The 19,220-nt window shown below is 39.8% G+C and overlaps 1 protein-coding gene across 1 annotated transcript in view; it reads right to left on the bottom strand.

Annotated features, from left to right (window-relative positions):
- Positions 1 to 1,701: 1,701 nt before the first annotated feature.
- The window catches only part of sec23a (Sec23 homolog A, coat complex II component), a 28,177-nt gene continuing 10,658 nt past the window's right edge, over positions 1,702 to 19,220 (bottom strand). The window contains exons 10-20 of the mRNA XM_018734869.2: positions 18,737 to 18,860; positions 18,418 to 18,498; positions 18,201 to 18,290; positions 8,767 to 8,873; positions 7,972 to 8,125; positions 6,909 to 6,986; positions 5,201 to 5,362; positions 4,543 to 4,629; positions 3,510 to 3,665; positions 3,238 to 3,303; positions 1,702 to 2,822 (exon numbers count right to left, since the gene is read on the bottom strand). Coding sequence (XP_018590385.1) covers positions 2,733 to 2,822; positions 3,238 to 3,303; positions 3,510 to 3,665; positions 4,543 to 4,629; positions 5,201 to 5,362; positions 6,909 to 6,986; positions 7,972 to 8,125; positions 8,767 to 8,873; positions 18,201 to 18,290; positions 18,418 to 18,498; positions 18,737 to 18,860 — 1,195 coding nt within the window. The 3' untranslated portion in view covers positions 1,702 to 2,732. The remainder of the gene's footprint in view (positions 2,823 to 3,237; positions 3,304 to 3,509; positions 3,666 to 4,542; positions 4,630 to 5,200; positions 5,363 to 6,908; positions 6,987 to 7,971; positions 8,126 to 8,766; positions 8,874 to 18,200; positions 18,291 to 18,417; positions 18,499 to 18,736; positions 18,861 to 19,220) is intronic.

Genomic DNA, 19,220 nt, shown 5'->3' with positions numbered 1-19,220 from the left:
TCTCCGGTGGGTCTGGGGTTCGAGTCCCGCTTGGGGTGCCTTGCGACGGACTGGTGTCCCGTCCTGGGTGTGTCCCCTCCCCCTCCGGCCTTACGCCCTGCGATGCCGGGTAGGCTCTGGTTCCCCGTGACCCCGTATGGGACAAGCGGTTCTGAAAATGTGTGTGTGTGTGTGTGTGTGTGTGTGTGTGTTTATATAACCATTTCCAAGTTGTATATAAATCAATCTTAAATAAAACACCTCTGGTTAATACTGTATAATACTGATGTTATTTTTGAATTAGTTGGCACTTTTGCAACTGAGTAACTGGTGACATCATGTGGTGATTAAGTGAAATGTTGTACAACTCCTGTTCAAAAGAGGCAGCAGAAAAGAAACCAGTGGCTTTATCACTTTGGGTGACAGGCAGGTATCGCTGCTGCCCCACAACACCTTAACTGTTTGGGCACAGGCTTCAATCTAGGTCAGTCTGTGGAGTTTGTATGTTCTCTCAGTGACTCTGGTTTCCTCCCACAGTCCAAAGACAGGCAGTTCACGTGGACTGGTGACGTTTATTGAATGAGGTGTGTGTGGGTGTGGCTACCCTGCGATGTACTGGTGACCCCTCCAAGCCTTGTCCCCAGAGATTGTGGACCACTGGACAAGGAGTTAGCATGAGTCAGAGTTCTATTTCTTTAACTTTCAAAGAAAACTGCATAATTCCAACACTCTATTCAGCATCATGTGGATACTAATGTAGCTTTTTAGTTATTGCAATGATCATATTATATTAATTATTTCCATATAGTTTCTAACTGGAAAACAACTGTTTCTGCAATTTAGTTTTCACTTCTTATAATTAGGTCAGTTGTGGGGGTGGGGAGTTGGATGGCTGAATTTGATTCAGATAAAACAGATTTGTAGCACTGCTGACTTCCTCTCGATAGTTAGCAAGATTAAACTCGAGAAATGTGCTGATTCACCATGACATATCGGGGTTGTGATTTTGCAGGTATAGTAGAGCAGGGCCCTGTCCGGGATTTGGTGTTGAATCTACGCAGGCTCCCACTCCATTACTGCTCTGTTCACACAAGGGAGATGTTGTACTGTTGCTCACGACTTCTTTTTCATGGCCAAACTGTGCAACATCAGCGCCTCACCCTAATGTCCATGGCTGCTGGTTATTCAACATTAATGGGGTTCTTGAGATTTTGCACTGCCCATTAGCTCAGCTGTTTGTAACCCTCACCACCGGAGCACTATTTGCTTGTGCAAGGGCTGTGGGGGTCTGGAGCTTATCCTGGAAAGACAAGACAAACCCCCCCCCCCCAACACACACACACACACACACACACACACACACACACACACACACATATACACACAGGATAATTTACAGTCACCAATTCACATGAAACATCTTTGGATTGTAGGAAGAAAAATATAAACATGCAAACCCCACAGACTGAGCCACCTTGAAATTAAGTGGTCCTTTCAATTTGAGTAGATTTCAATCCCAGTATGTAACAGGGAAGATGTGTTTTTTTTTTTTTTTTTGTGTAAGTCAAACAAAGAAATCCTCTATTAGGACAAGAGGGAAAAGAGTCAGAAAGACTGATCGACTCTCTCCAAATTTTCTGAAGGGACTGTGATATTTTGAATGCATGTGCAGAACTTTAGTATAAAACAACACTGGATAAATTCGGAAGTCATATTAGGAGGACGTTAACACTGCCTAGAACCACATCCAACATATAGCACGCTTTAAGTGCAAACAGAATGAAAGAACAAGGACAGTCCTTGATAGAGCTCAGTTTAGTCGGGCGTGGGAGAAATCAAAGCCAACACTCATTCATTTAGCCCATGGAGTGCTACAAAGGCGGCAGCATGTCAGCGAGGCATTTTATTCAAAACGCCGCTTGATACTGCCATTACACAAAAAGAAGAAGTATCATAGGTACATGAAGGCAGCTTTCATTCTTTACAAGTCTGTTTTGAAAACCACAGGCTTTAATCCACTGAAACTTCTCAAGATAAACAAAGCCATTATGAAGCTGTACCTTTAAAAGTTCTAAACATGTATTGCAATGTGCAACAAACAAGACACACTGAATTATTTGAGTGGAAGTATTCAAATCTATATATAAAGGGCATCATGAGCTGAAGATTTGGTAGCACATATAATTAGAATGGTTCACATTTCATAATGTCTAAAGATTAAGCATGTGATTCAGAGGAATTTAGAAGAGGTTTTTGCCATGTAAAGTGCAATGACTCCTTGTACTGCTCTTAGCTTGGCAGTTCTCTTATGGCAGGAAAACATCCAGTTCAAACAAAAAATATATATACTTTATATATCACTGAAGTGTGATGACTCAGCATTTGGAAAAACACCTTTTGTAGTGTTAATATTAAAGGAGACCTGGGTATCGCCTATATTACCTGCCCTACTTCCTCACTGCAACTTGCTGAATTGACTTGTATTTAGTTTGTCATTATAATCTCATTAGCATGTAGAATAAGGGACCCAAAACCTACTCTGCATACATTGAGAAAAATGTGCTGAAAAGGACTAAAGACAGAAAAAGAAGCTGTGGATTTGTTCCTTTCATTCAGGTTTACAAACAGGCCAAACACGCTGTTCTTCTGACATTCAGTAAACTGACATACAGCTCATAGCTTGTCGTGGTGGATCATGGGTAGGTCTACACTGTGGGATGCAGGTTAGAGAACAAAGAGGTCCGTTGGGTTACTTAGGCAGCACTAGATACTGCCAGCTTTTTCAGGTGGTCCATGAACACCTGGAGACTCACATCATCTGTCAAAATTGGAGCCCCTGACTCCTGTGGAAATAAAGAAAGAATGGATGAGAAAGAATTGATAACCTTTGCTCAGCTTTTCCTACCAGTTCCCTCACCTGGTTCCATTTAGTCCAAGAAGTTGTACTAATCGTAAGCAGACAGTAAACTAAAATAAATGGTTTGCATTAAAAATTCACAAGCAAGCAAAAAAGAGATGACGCTTAAGAAATGGATCTTGAGTCATTCTCACCTCTACATAAATAACACAGGAGCGAAACACACCTGTCGGAAATAGTTCCACTTTGGAAGCAATATCCATAATAAAGCGTAGCTACGTTTCAGACATCCATATCTGTACTTACCCCACTACTAGTTATTACATTTTTGCAATAATAAAATACATAGAATGTCATAATGAAACACAAATAACTATGAGCAGATATTTACAAAATCTTACCTGGCCCCAAGCATACATGTTGTTGTGGGTCTGTGAGGGGTTTACTTTCGATAACAGAAAACGTGCCTACAAATAAAAAAAGGCTATTTAATTACTGAATACAAGAAATATGCGGTCCACAGAATTTCTGTACTGAACTATTTTTGTCATCTGATATTACTTCAGTATCCGTATCAGTGGAAACGGAAACTTCAAAGATATGATCATCCTACAACCAGACAAAATGGTTTTTCTGGCCTGCGACGCCCTATGACCGGCCGCCAGCTCCTTACTTGACTACCCCCATGCTCTGTGTCAATGTAGCGTGGCATAGGGAACCGGCTGTGTAGGATCTCCTGAGCGTCATCCACCGGGGCTTGCAAGAGATGCCGGAAGTTCTCGTACTCTGGCATTTCCTGGTACCCAGCCTTGCGCCACTGAGCCACCGTCTACAAAGGAAGAGAAGAACTTTAACATTTCTGTGCAGGACTTCTACCAAGCTCTCGTACGACTTGTTTTCCATGTTGACTGGTGAAAAAGAGAACCAGTAGTTAATAAATTAAACATTCTTCACATTCCACATAGCCAGGAATTTTACTAGCCTATAATTGAGTCCACCTCTTTGGCCAAACTGCACAGCTCCTCTTTACACTGAGGACGTGAGACTAAAACCATTTGTGCTCTTCCTTACACGGAAAGCTTTCTGTCCTTGTGTCCCATTAGTATCCACATTTTTTAGACATATCATCGAAGGCCACTTCATTGTTCCCAGTTATAGATCTTGTGCTTCCTGACCTCACTCTCTACGAGACTTTGCATCACAAGCCTACATAACCCCCCACACACACACACACACACACACACACACACACACACACACACAGAGAAGCGCTTAAGGTTGCACTGGAAATTTGGGCAGGAACACCTCATTTGAGATGAGTGCAATTACAGGTACACAAACCTGGAAGATGATTGTGACTTAACTTTTCCCCAAGTATTCATGCTGTATGCTGCTCAGGTGGAGCAGCTAGTGAATATGCAGCACAAGGCAGAATCTTAGGAACAGGGCTACAGATTTTTAACAGACAGAGAACCAAATGTATTCTATATGTGGGTAGATATCAGGTCTTTAAACAAAAAGATGTCAAAAATATTCCGCTATCAAACTGTCAGATGTTTCTGGGTTACTTTACATAGTTACTCATTACTTATATGTAAACCTAGACAGGAATAAAAATAATTGCAAGGACTAAAATATACCTGACAACAGTACATAATGCTTTTATGAGTGAATAAATGTATACATTTCTTCACACTGGTCGATACCTCGCCATGGTAGATGAGGATCTGGAAGAATGTATCCATCAGCAGAATGCGATCTGGCAAGATGCTGCTGCTGTCCAGCAAAACTGGCTGAGGAAAAACGGAAAGTAAAGAGAGTCGGTCATCTGTAAATATCAATCCTTTAATGTATTAAATTGAGGTGATTGTTCCTGACTTAACTACTTCAAGACTTTAGAGCAGAGTAAAATACTGGACAGGAAAAACAAACTACTACAACTCAAACTGTACATCTAGAAAACAATCATACATATACATGAACTCTATGTATAGCGTTACAAGCCCACACCCCTTATTCACCGCGGTGACTTACAGTACTAGATACACTACTTACACTGGGTTACTCATCCATACATCAGTGGAACTCTCTCTGTCTGTCTGTCACTCACACACTATGGGTGAACCTGAACAGCATTACTTTGGACTGTGGGAAGAAACCAGAGCACCCGGAGGAAACCCACGCAGACACGGGGAGAACACGCAAACTCCACACAAACTGAGCAGGGATGGAACCCATGTTCTCTCACACCAACCAGGTGCTATGAGACAGCACTGCTACTTGCTGTGCCACCGTGCCGCAATGGTGAGTACCGTGTAAGTCACGAGTAAGTACTGTGTCACACACGTGAGGAGGTCTACTTACTTCTGGGGGGCCGTTGAAGGAGTAAGCATACAGTATAGGCTGTATCATGATGAGGGACTGGGTCAGGTCCTGGCGCATAAAGTGGTGTCTATAGTATGAGCTCTCATCTGGGCTGTTGTTGAACACTTGCAGAAAGGGTGATCTCCTCAGGTGGAACATGAACTGCATGGTACATGACACAGGTTCAGTAGGGCACAAAAAAAAAAAGCACACAAGTCCTCCACTCATCTTCAGTGGGTTAACCATAATTATTTTGACCTCATAAATTAAAAACAAAATACATATCAAATCATAAAATTGTACAGTTGACCCTTGAACGTTATAACAGTCGATTAACACATATTTTGTATGTTATATGTAGTATATGCTGTATTCTTAGAATAAAGTAAGCTAGAGAAAAGAAAATCATAAGAAAGAGAAAATACATTTACTGTACTGTACTATACGAACTGCTCATGTGGATATGATCAGCATTGTCCAAAAAACCGTGCAGAACCACAGTTCTTTTCTGAACTGTAATTTTTAAAAATAACATTTTACAGAACATGTGTGTAATATTTGTTATTTATGATTATGATATTTTATGCATTTATGATGTAGTGTATACTGTACTGGACATTTTTTCTTTGGATTTGTAGCCTTCCACGCATCGTCTGCATTTTGCGTATGTGCGTAAAGTTTTACAAAATCTTACATTTCTTAAGAAAAAATAAAAATGTGTCATTTATTGCAGTAAATGATAGACTATTAGAGTAGTACAGTACATACTACAGTTAATTTTATGCAGTTATGATTTAATACTGCATCTTTACTTTTGTTTACATCTTTCTCGACTGAGAATGGCGCCATGTACGGTCTGTAACTGTGTGCGCAAGTTTTGATCAATTTCAACTTTTTAATAATAGATTTGTATATGTTTTATGGTAGTAAATGATAAAATAGACTAGTATGTACATTTTTTTTAATGTATTCATAGGTAACATTTTCTTAATTTTTTTGATATTTCTAGGCTACACGTTTCGTCTACGAGTTTTTTCAAATTGTCACAGATCTCAAAAAAATTTTCCAATATATTTATTGAAAAAAAATCCACATATAAGTGAACCCTTGTTGTTCAAGGGTTAACTGTATTTGATTTTTCCCCCCATAATGATTGTCCACATGAGAACTCACACTTTCGAGTACATTTGAATTTTTTTTACTTTGTGTAAATTACTATTCATTTATTACAAATGATATTTTATGAATAGCTCAGCAGAGAGGAGTTATGAGTAATTACAGTAATTATATTTTTAGAATTGCCTCATTAGGTAGTGTTGTGATATTCTGGATTTGGTTTGTAATTAAAATTTTTTCAATTTTGAAAAATTTGAAGGAATTTTGAATGTTTGGTGGGGGGAGGGATCAGTGAACCCTTTGTGACTCAGGAACACATTATTTGCTTCCCCAGTTTACTTCAATGATAACTGAAACTTGTGAGAGAATTCACTTTGCAAGCAAATTTTTAGGAACTCCTTATGTAAGTGAAACCCGTATAAAATGTACACAGACTTCAAGAGTTCCCATTTTTATCACACTTAACTAAATAAAAAAAACTAAATTTACAGTGGAAATGTATACATCTGGACATTTTATACAGCGAGCTAGTTTTATTTCATTTTAGCTTTAAGCATACCATTATACACAAACATTTGACAGGACTATTTACCTGTGGGTACAAAGAGAAAGTTTCAGAAAACCGAAATGAATTTGGATCATCTTTATGGTAATCTCCAAATTTCTGGCACTACAAAAGAAGAAAAATAAAAGGAGACATTACACATCGCTGCAGTTATAAAAGGTAGTTATTGAAAAGAATGGTTTCTGGAGACATTTACATTTATTCATTTAGCAGATGCTTTTCTCCAAAGCGACATACATGTCAGTGAAAATACAATTTGTGCTTTACATTAAGAAAGAGACATAGCGCAGCCATCTGATTCTTAAGTAATTCTCTTCTCAATTATTTACCCATTTATTTTTTTATTTATTTTTTGGTGGAGGAGTATGGGGTAAGAGACGTTTGGATTTCAACCTACGACCTTTGGGACCAAGCCACTGTGCTACCAGCTGTCCCTACAGACAATTAGGAGAAGAGCTAAGGCTTCATAAGCAAGCTGCTGAAGTACAAGTGTACGGCAAAATGAAAAAGAGGAAGCAGAGCCAGTGGCCGGATGTTGCATGCTAATTTTCTCATATTTTTGCCCATTAACATTATCATTATCACGAGCAGGAGCTCTGAAAGCTCTGACTCGGCAGAATTATATGCCAGTTGGAGGAAGATAAAGCCATTCCCACTGGGACATGTGATTAAAAAGGGACAACAAAAAAGTAGAACAGGTTATCACTTCCTCTTTGTTCGGATTAGTTTAAGACAAATATAACACATGCAATAAATGTTTTACATTTTATTCAGCCGTGGGCATGAATCCCAAGAAACTGTTAACACAGAGTTATGAGAAGTTGAGTAAACATTAACTTTGTTATTATACATCTATTTAAGAACTGTGCAAATACATGTAGCACAGAGGGAATGCAAATGTAGATGCTATGATATAAATAAACCCAATTACCCTGCCCCACAGCTATTTAGTCACAATACAAATACACACTCGCTAAATAACAAAACCAGGTTGCCCTGCTCGATTATTTAAATACAGTCCTTAAAATTTACAGTTATGTCCCCACTTGCCATGTCACATAAGCAATCACCTGCTTGCCCATGCACTCACCAGACGGATGAGCTGCCTGTCCAGCCAGCGAAGGACATCAGGACCTTCTTCTGTCTCGGCCCGGTACACAGCCAGTCGTGCCATGAGTATAGCAGAGGCCTCCTGGTCAAACGAAGCAGCAATACTCTGGATCTGGGTTTGAGCATCAGCCCAGCTGAGAGAGGGAGAAGGAGGAGAAAAAACACACCAATGGGAGCTATACGCTAAAATATTACCATGCTGCACTTTGTTACAAATCCAGACATATTTCAATGTGTTTTAATCAACCTATTCACAGACACAAAATCTCTTTTATAATCATCAGGAGACATTGTGAAAGCATCATTCATTTCCTAGCCTCAGAATTTCAAGTAAACAAAAAATATTTTCAGAACATAAAACGCATATACGTAATCTCCAAGTTCAGGAGTTGTGTGCGTACTATATTTTTTATACATACAGCTCAATTTCCTGTGACTGTCACACTGGGTTCTCATTACAAACACCTGAGTTACAAATTTCCCAAGATACAAACATTTTCCAGTTTATTTATTTTTCGTCATATTTTCTTGAGGATCAACCTAATCCCCACACATGAGAATTGGATCTTCGGGAGAAAATGGCACATTATGCACTGATGCAACCGCTGAAGCCTCCTTTAAAGTATAAGGTGATTTTTAAAAGCTGATTTATGTTTAGGCACTCTAGACTGCTTAATATATTTAAACTGCAAGATTTGTCAGTTCTTTAATAGTGCAGCCTGACATCCTTTAAAGAGACAGCTGTTTGCATTGTGACATGGAGGTCAGGACATACTTCCTGGCGATGGTGGTGACACGAATTCGTCTCTGTCCGCTGGAATGCTGGTACTGGGTCACAAACTGGACAGCCCCTCGACCACCCTGCGGTATGGGTGCGTTGTGCTGGACAAAGAGACAAAACAGTGTTGAGCAATTAGAAGTGACATAAATAACCTTTTCTTTTACATATATTCACAAGTTCTTCTCCAAAGTGAATGACAACCTTAAGCCATTTACCATCAATGAGCATTTTATACAGCATTCTGTAGTATTTTAAAGCAGAGGGTTTATGCATTGTAAATTACTGGATATCTAATTACAAGAAACATATTAAAGCAGCTTCAGCATCTCAGTACATCTGCTAAACAAGCCTGTGTTTGTTTTGGTTTTGTTAAGTGAGGGCTTCATACACCAACTGTCCCTAGTGATTATCAGAGCAGCGCAAAGCATCCTCCGGTCTCCAGTTTATAGTACAACGTATCTCCCTAGTACACTGAAAATGCAAGAACAAGTGCAACATTATCATTGCCAAGCAGCCATGGGAAGCACCAGAACAGCATCATTCACTGAGCTAAAATGTATGCACATGCTATCTGTGCGGGTTGCAATGTTTAGTCTTGTAATGAGTTAGCTGTGCAGCATTTTTAAACTTTTCATATTTATATTTACAATTATTTATTTAGTAGATACTTTCTTTTCAAAGTGACTTCCAATGAACTCTATGTAATGTTATCAGCCCACACACCTTATTCAACAAGGTGACTTACACTGCTAGACACACTACTTACACTGGGTCACGCATCCATACATCAATATTTACATACATTATATGATGTGTAATTTTTTTTCCTTTCTTCATGAAGTTACAGAAGACCTTCCGGGTCATGACTGTGAACATGCTGGATGAGCGACTTTAAAGGCATGTTACTTTTCATTTGACAGTGAAATAATTGATAATAAAGGTATTAATTAACTGAGGGAAAGTCATTGCGATGATGGACACATGGTAACACACATAGTAAGTAACCCAGCTCTTATTGACAACATGGCTTTGTAAAATTAACTTAAAACTGATGTGTGGAAAATGACACTCTTACCTACGCTGTTATTTAACAGCGGGACTTAGGTGGCAAGGAAGACAAAGTGACACCGAACAATGTGTGTGGCATAAAAAGCACAAAAATTAGTTTAATAACACCATGAACTCAGCCAGAAATACCACAAAGTAAAACAGATCAGTTGGAATAAAGCTGAGCAAGGTACTTATGACAACCAATCCTTCAATTAATTGTGCACCTGCATAAATGGGTCAAATACCTAAATGACTTTTGGAAAAAAGGCCAGATAAGAACCGACTGAACAATCACATGAGAATAGTCATCAGTATCCGTACAATTCCTCTGAAACACCTTTTAAGGAAAAAAGAAAAACCATGTCACACATCATTATCTAACTGGTGAACATGCTCAAGAGAACAGAAAGGTTATAATTAACAACTGGAGCTTTAATACAGTGGATTAGGGTCTTACTTCCTGCCAATTAACATGACCGCACTTGAATGGAAAAAATGGTCCTCATTAATCCTGCACCAGCCAAAAACAAAAGAAATCTCTAGTAACAGCTGTTATCTAACCAGAACGCTGTCACCAGAATGATCACATCACTCCGAAGAAGGCATGAAGGGGTTAAGCCTTGCTCACTCTCCCCACCTTTCACGCCCCTGAATTTGGACTTATACAGAATCAGTTCCTGCCACATCCCAGTGTGTCAGACCACATCCACGCAGCGGCGAGTTTGGAAGGAGCACAGCGCACTCTCCCTGCCACATGACGATGGGATCCTGTTCATAGGCTTCCTTCCTTTCACCCCCAAGACTTCACCAAGAGAGAAAAGGGTGATTTGCTCCCATTGCTGAGGATGCCATTGCTGAACCTGCTCTACGTGGTCATCATGACCACAACCAGTGTGGGCTCAGTATGTGGTAACATCACACTGCTGCTGGTTGTTGCCCTGAACAAGAGCCTACAGACAGAAACATGGGCCCTCACACTCAGCTTCTGCCTCTGCGATCTGGCCCTGGGGCTCTCCACCATCCCCTTTGCGGTGCACAACGGCCTGAACGAGGTGCAGGAATACAGCGGCGGCAGCGCACTCTGCCAGGCCAATGGATTCATCTTCATGGTGCTCCAGTTAACCTCGGTGCACTCCCAGATGTGGGCCACCATCGACAAGTTCACGGAAATCTGCTTTGCTCTGCAGTACCCAAGGCTCTTCAACAAGAGGAAGTCATGGGCAGTGCTCACCGTGCTGTGGCTCTACTGCCTGGTCAACGCTGCCCTGCCGTTGCTGGGGTTTGGATCCTACAGATATAGCAGAACCAGGTTCATCTGCATGCCTAGCTTCCAGTCCAGCAGCAAAGGCTTCAGCATCCTATTAATTGTTCTGGGCATCATTGCTCCCATTCTGATTATGTGCAGCCTGTATGCCTGCCTTGTGTACATCGCCAGGAACCAAGTCCAACGGGGAACTTTTGCATGCAACGAACAGCACTGCTACTACGTGCCTGCAAATAACTACTTCAGGAGCTCCATGGCCATGGTGGCCACTGCAGGTAAGTTCATACAACATTCAACTTCATACACTAACTTTTATATGGGTTACATACACAAATAACTGAACCCTAACTATGGTCACATAGCATCATAACACTTGTATTGTACAGAAGCACAGTACTCATATGAAAAAGTGCTAAATATTAGCACTCAAGCTGATGAACAAAAGTATATTACAAAAGCAACATCTAGGACTACATTAATATGACAAAGGATTTTGTTTAAGTAACATTTAACTATATACAGCTTGTGTTCATGACCAGGCTCTATTAGGATCAGACATTTCACTAAAACCTATACTGTTACAAACTGGTGGGACTCTTCTCCAAAATGATTTGTAGTGTTTATTTATAAAGTTGGGAATATTATTATAGTAATTCAGAAGAGCTCAAATACAGCAATTCCAGCACATTATACAGAGGCACAACAGCAGCAGGACACAAAACATTAAATCTTCATGTCCCAAATGTTTCTATTTAACCACTAGACTACCTGTATTGCAAGGCACAATTCGGACTACTTTTCCATCCTAATATAAGTAGCTCTCCACAAACGCAAAATGAAATTAAGTGCACATTCTAAAAATAGGAATATGAAAACTAAAGACATCAGATGGAAAGAGACATTGCTATGAGCAGTCTGTTAACAGTCACACTTCTTCCAAAACAAAACCAATTATATCCATCCCTCAACTAACGCCATTCATTTTGTTTTGTGAAATCGCCGTTAGGCAAATTCCAGTTGTGAAGGAATTTGAAGCCAAAAAATGTTCATTTAAAAGACAAAATAAAAGCTATTTTATGTATAACAATGAGGTCGTGTGTAGCATTACAAATGTTTGAGACCAGATGATCATTTGATCGACCTCAAAGCTTTATTTGTGCTAGTGTAAGGGTATCCATGTTATTAAAGCGGTGTGTATGACAGGGCATGTGTGTGAAAAACAGAGGAAGGAGAGTGAAGGAACAGTGTCCTCTTCAGCTTTTATTTAAACCCTCCCGCCAGTAGATAGGTACCTGACCCCAAGAAAAAAACACCAGATATTGAGAATCCCATTCCCAGACCTTCCCCATGTTGAGTCCCTCACCGTTTTCCCTAACCAGTCACCAGTTCTGTAAATAATATGAATAAAACACAAGTTTAACACACACCTTCACACTGTCCTCCTCCCTGAAAGAACCCGACTTGTCATACCGATTTAAAAAACCGATTTAATATTTAGTTTATTTCTACAAGAATTTGAAAGACACTGATTAGCTTTATAGAAAAGCCCAAATTAATAATACTAAAAATAACAATGATAATATTGAATCTGATGTTTTCGTTGTGATTACATAGGTATTAACGTTTATTAGTTTTAAATCCTCAGTGGGATATGGCACTGTTCACTATGTTGCCTGGCACTAAGCACCGCTGAATGGTATTCTATAACTTTCTTAAATGCTCCCAGGAGTGTTTTTGCCATGTTTAGTTTGATAGTGTGTTGACCAGGGACAGGAGGTGCGTTGCCAGGAATCACTTATGGAGGGTTGACTGCATAGTTACTTCACTGTGGTTGAACTCTCTGCTGCATCTTGGTCAGACTCACATGAAGGACACATAGCATAGGAAGTAGTATGAATGCAAAAATGTGTGAAAATACCACTGTACTGACTTATTAGCGTGGGTGGTGGCGCAGCAGGTTTGCTATGTGGCAGGTCTGGGGTTCAAACTCTGCTTGAGGTGCCTTGCGGCGTGGAGTGGTGTCCCATCCAGGGTGTTTCCCCTCCCCCTCTGGCCTTGCGCCCTGTGTTGCCAGATTAGGCTCCAGCTCGCCACGACCCCGATCGGGCCAAGCGGTTGTAGACATTGGTTGGTTGGTTGGTTGACTTATTAGCTTACTGCATGAGAAAATGTGGTATAACCTCATAAGCCGTTAAGGTACGTTTTCTTTCTACAGAACCCCATGAGGGATGGATATACTACATATACATATACTACATATCACAGTAGCTCCAATAACAGACTGCCTGTTAGTATTAAGTCAGCTAACAAACTGCCCCTGATATGTGAGGGAGAATAGTACTGAGTTTCCTTCAGCATGTAAAGACAGAATTAGACTTTGTAAAACACATTTTAAAGACTTGCACCCCCCCATTCTGAGCAGGTGATGTCTGCAAATATAGAAACCTAATAAAGAACTAAAAAAAAGGGTGAAAACCACATGAAATTTGATCCTGTATCCTAATTTATTCCTTTTTGATGACAATTAATAGTAAAATCGAACAGAGGCATCACCTTACATTTTTGTTGTTACCCAATACAACTGTTGCTATGACTACATAAAGCTATTAAGACATTGGTACACATTGCCACAGTGTATGTATGTAAACTGAAAGCCGTGCCAGTGTAGAATATTCACACCACTACTTAGACATTTTTAACATGTTCAGAGAAATGGAAATAAAATGTAACCTCACCTTATCTTCCTTTCTGTGTGCACAGTGTGTCTGCTGGTGTGCTGGCTGCCCTACATCACCACATATTTCTATGAGACGTACACCGGCCGTTACAGCCCTGCAGCCATAAACGCTATGGCAACCTGGCTCATGCTTCTCACCTCTGCACTGAACCCCTGGATCAACTCCATGATGCAAAAGTATGGGAAACACATCCAAAATACACACCTCTATAACATGACAACTTTCAGTTAAAAGTACTGCTGCACTATAGTGCAGTACAGTGCCAGTCAAGTTCAGCACAGATTCAAATTTTATATAAATTCTTACAATAACAAACAAAACCAAACAAAGTCCAAAATCTGAAATGAAATCAGTCTATGCACTGCAGCCTTTGTTGGATTTGAACCAAAAGTCAGCCCTCTCGTAATTTATACCTAACTGTTCGACTAATGCGAGATTTGACTAATTTGGGGTTTAATCTTTTTCGCCCTGAATACTGCAGCAGCACACAATAGCTGTAGCGCCAAGACGAAACAAAGCTAAAAGTACAAGGACTGATGCTGTATTATCAGTGTTCAGTACACATTCGTCACTGTAATCTGATTAATCCAAAGTTATTAATCACAGCGACTTCCAACACTTACAGGCAGATGTACTAACAAACATACTAGCAAGTGACTATGGAACACGTATAAGCCTCACTGGGTAGAGGCATTAACGGAAAAGATTGCTCCATAGCTCTGACGCTTGAGTAATTTCCTTCCCTTTTTAATCTACCTGTCCTTTTATATTTATCCATGCCTTTTTTAATTTACCTGTCCAGGTATATACCTATCAAAGCTGTTTTTCTTTCCTATCGACAGGAAATATAGGGGAGCCCTGTGTGCAAGCTTGAAGAAGTTGAGAGAGAGGTTCCAGCACCCCTCAACTCCTTCCCAGCAGACAGACACCTGACGACTCACCACATAGTCCTAGGCAGCTCACCTGAGCATAGCAGTGATGAGGACCACGAGGGCAGACTGCATCAACAACTATACACCAAGAGCTCAGCAAACTGACTTCTGTGGACTCCAGCCTTCATGCAGAAGGAGATCATCAAACTTCAGTGACATCGAATGTGACAAGACTTGTACTTAAGTGGTGCACTGGGTGTCTTTTATAACAACAGAACGGACTGCTTACATCAATGAGTTTATGAAAATGACCTGCATTTCTTTGCAGCCTTTCCACCTTGTATGGCAGAATATGTACAGTACTGTGCAGAAGTCTTAGGCACTTAGATGTCTCACTAAAATATTTGTTTTAGACAATTATTTAATGTCTTCTGCATTAGTGTCAATGGGAAAGAGCATATTTTAGATTTCCAAGCATTCCTTTCGCAAAAAGTTGCAGTATTACAGTAAAGGTTTTGAATGCTGTTAAAAAAAGTAAAAAATATTAATAAACCACTTTCCAAAGAGAGGACTTCAAGTCTTTGTATGGCACGCAGATTAACTGAAGCAGAAAGAGCTGTACAGAGGCAATAAAACTGGGTGAGGGACAACCATACTGAAAATGTGACGTTTTGTTAGATGTGGCAGTTTAACTCCCAGATCTTACACCATGGTAAGAGTGAGTATAGCAACAAGACACAAGGTGGTCATCTTCGGGACAAGCGCTTGTTGACGATGGATGGTTACTAAGCTTTCTAGGAAGTTTATTAATTAAGAGCATTATTTTTAGAATCATTCTCACTTCACAGCTTTTTTCCCCCAAGTGCCTAAAAGTTCTGCACAAGGTTGAAACTAGTCAGAAGAGAAGAAGCATGAGGCCAAGATGAACAACCGCAGAAGAGGATAAGTACACTAGAATCTTTAGTTTGAGAAGAGGATGCCTTACAGGGCCTCAACTGACTGCTCATTAAATAATGAAAGCCAAATACTGATGTCTTCTGCAACACTAAAAGACGACTCTGGGATGTTAGCAGAGTTTTATGTATGAAACTTGTAAATATAAAGAAAAGGTTAAAATGGACAAAAAAAACACAGACATTGAATGGTGGATGACTGGAAAAGAGTATTATGGATGAATAAGTCTCAGTTTGAGATGTTTGGATCATGGAAAACATATGTGAGACATACAGCAAATGAAAGGATGTTGGAGGACTGCTTGATGCCTTCTGTCAAGCATGGTGGAGGAGGTGTAATGTTATGGGGCTGCTTTGGTGCTGGTGAGGTAGAAGATTTACACAGAGTGCAATGAATAATGAACCAGGAAGGTTAATGCTCTTTTTTACAATGTCATGTCTTCCCCTGTGGTTATCACTTTCATCACACAGTAGGACAATAATCAGATGAATAATTCTACACTACGAAAAACCTATCTGGTGAAGAAACACAAATCTGGAGTGCTGTCTTTAATGCATGGACCAGGGCAATGCAGGATTCTTTGATGATTGCAAAGTTCGTTGCATAGAACAGTTATATAAAATAAAAAGTTATGACATTGTCAGTGCGCTGACTCATTTCTGATCAATGCTACCTTGGTGAATAAAAGTAACAATTTCTATTAAAAACAACCATTTTTGGGTGAGTGCAAATTTTTGAAAGTTAGTGTATATCTTATATGCTACTGAATATGTGAAGACAAGATCAAAAGACTTAAAGACCGGCTGGATAAGTAAGTAGAGATTTAAACTCAGCAAATTCTACACTTGTCTAACAACACAACACAACACTGCCCTCTAGCACAGAGGCAACAGGAAACTGTTGATCTGAGCAGCTACTGTTTGTTGAACTCTTATTAGTCAGGTTTCACCATTAACAGGTGACAAAAACTTTAAACCTCTTAATAGCCTCTTAATCCCTACAGGGATGAATAATGTATCTAACCTATTTATTCCACTATGTTTTGTCATTTGACAGACTTATGTCCTGTGCAGGTTGTCCCATGTCTCATTCACTATGCTTCCAGGGCAGTCTCCAGACAACGGTGACCCTGCACTGGACAAGTGGTTACAGATAATGGACACAATCTCTCTCTCTCACACACACACACACACACACACACACACACACTTGGTGAAGCCACTCGTCCCAAGTGGGGTCGCGGCGAGCCGGAACCTAAGTCGGCAACACAGGGCGCAGGGCTAGAGGGGGAGAGGACATAGCCAGGATGGGATGCCAGTCCATCACAAGGCACCCCAAGCAGGAATTGAACCCCAGACCCACCAGAGAGCAGGACCCGGCCAAACCCGCTGCACCACCATGCCCCCCCAATGGACAAACTAATGAATAATATTTATTCCACTAGATTCAGCAGAGACATGGCAAGTTTTGCCCTGGCCAACTTTTAACCCTACCTCTAAGTGTAAAGTAAGATACATCATACATGAAGATTTTAAAAGTACATCTGTATATCCACTTTAAATACAGTAGTGTGGAGGAAAATTTTAATTGTGTACGTGTTTGACTATAGAGAACTCATGTATGAGGAGTATGTTTCTACAGAAAACTGTACTGAGTAATATAACTGCAGGGGATGATGTCGTTACTCAGGATGTTGTAAAACCAAGATGTATAACTGTCTGCAAGACAAAGGCCAGAAGAGCGTGGCTTAGCAGAATAGGGAAAGGGCCTCAGGGTAAGGAGGTAAGAGCATTCCTAAGGAAAAGAGAGTCTTCCATTGCCAGAACTGCCTATGTACTGTAAGTTAAATGTAACCAGTGTGAAATAGGTAAACTACATTATAGCCAATGGAATGTATACCATGAAGTGATCGTGCGTTGAAAATGCATGAAGTTTGCAATAAATTGTAAGAGTTTTGTTGTCCAGGGAGACTCCCTTATCTCTACGCATAGAGCTGGGATCTCCCTTCGGCCGAAGTCAAAGATACTATTAGCGGAAACTTAAGTTGGTTTCTGCAAGTTTCTTCCACAGTAGCTGAGAGTAATGTTAGTATTCTGTTAAACAATAATTCCACCCAGCTAGCTAGTAAAATCATGAACACCATAATCAAAAAAATATTTATAATCATAAACTGCAAACATAAAACCTTGCCAAATCTGAATCATTGGTCAAAATTTTCAGGACAACTTCAGTTCAGCATGGCAATCAAGATTTCTTGGGGGAAATCCATCTGAGACATATGAACTGAAACGCAACTTTTGGTTAATTTACTGAAACACATAAATGGAAAAGTACCACTTGGTATCGCTACAATCAAAGACATGTAAAAGGTCCTCAGTGGTTTATTCACAAGAACACAGATTAAAATTGTCCACAATGATATTTTCTGTGACCTTGCATGGATGTGAAAGCTAGACTTTAAAAGATCAAGAGAACATTCTGGAGGAGTGGACTCAAGGGCACTCACTCACAAGAAATCTGAAACACTTCTGTGGAAATTAAAAGGCATACCTGGTTCACAACCTCAAAGTAAAGGGCCAGAGTGGAGTTCTGGTCCAATCCACAAATCTTCCACTGGCACGTTCCTCCTGTTCCAATTTCCTGAAATTGAAACATAGAGGTCAAGAATTTCTAATCTACAAAAGGTAACAAAAACTGTCATTAAAAAAAGGAAGTTTCCCCAAAATTGCTGCAATGTAACCTAGGAACAAAAGTGGAATATACTCACATTTTCTGATACGCAGGGTCCTTTGGCATTTAGAGACACACATGGACCGATGGCTCCAGACACTTTCAGCTCTCTGGAGGTCTGTGCAAAGTCAAATAAGACAATAATAAAATAAATAAAGGTATGACGATACTGACACAGAGTACATTAACAGTACACAATATTAATTTCTTTTTCTTATTTCAAGTGTATAGGTATGGGAATCTACATTACTATGTTGGCAAAACCGGCAAATTCTAGCAGCACTGGACCCATAGTTATTTAAGAATACCAAATACGGAATTTTTATGTAAATGAATGAGAACAACAGTCAAAGTACCTTTATCTCAAGGGTTCCTGCAAAAGCCATTTTAAAAGATCCCTGCACATCTTTGTTGAAGACCCTCTGGAAGGTCTGCTTGAACAAGGATGTATTGAAGGAGTCTGCCATCACCATGTAACCTCTGGAAAAACATTTAGATACGAGGTCAATTAAAAAAAAAAAAACCATCTTCATTACGATCAGAAGTCTATTCGTAACTCAGGTTGTTACATATAGATACACATCATATTGATACAGATTAATGAGTAACACAAGGAAGACGTTCATTTGCTGGTTAGATTCTGGAAAAACACCGTCACTGGCAAATTATAAATAATATTTTAAAAATTTAAGTAATTTTCACAACCTCCAACTGATGACCAACTCTTTGGACAAACATGAAAAATTTTTCTTTAGATTCTGCCTACTTTTCAATGTTTTTTAAAAGGTTGATAATACAAAAATCCAACTTATTTAGAGGTTACTGGTTAGTTACAGTAAA

The sequence above is a fragment of the Scleropages formosus genome, chromosome 3 (assembly GCF_900964775.1).
Source record: "Scleropages formosus chromosome 3, fSclFor1.1, whole genome shotgun sequence".
In the NCBI taxonomy this organism is placed as follows: Eukaryota; Metazoa; Chordata; class Actinopteri; order Osteoglossiformes; family Osteoglossidae; genus Scleropages; species Scleropages formosus.
The sequence above is the reverse complement of the archived record's forward strand: the minus strand, read 5'-3'. Positions and strand labels throughout refer to the sequence as shown.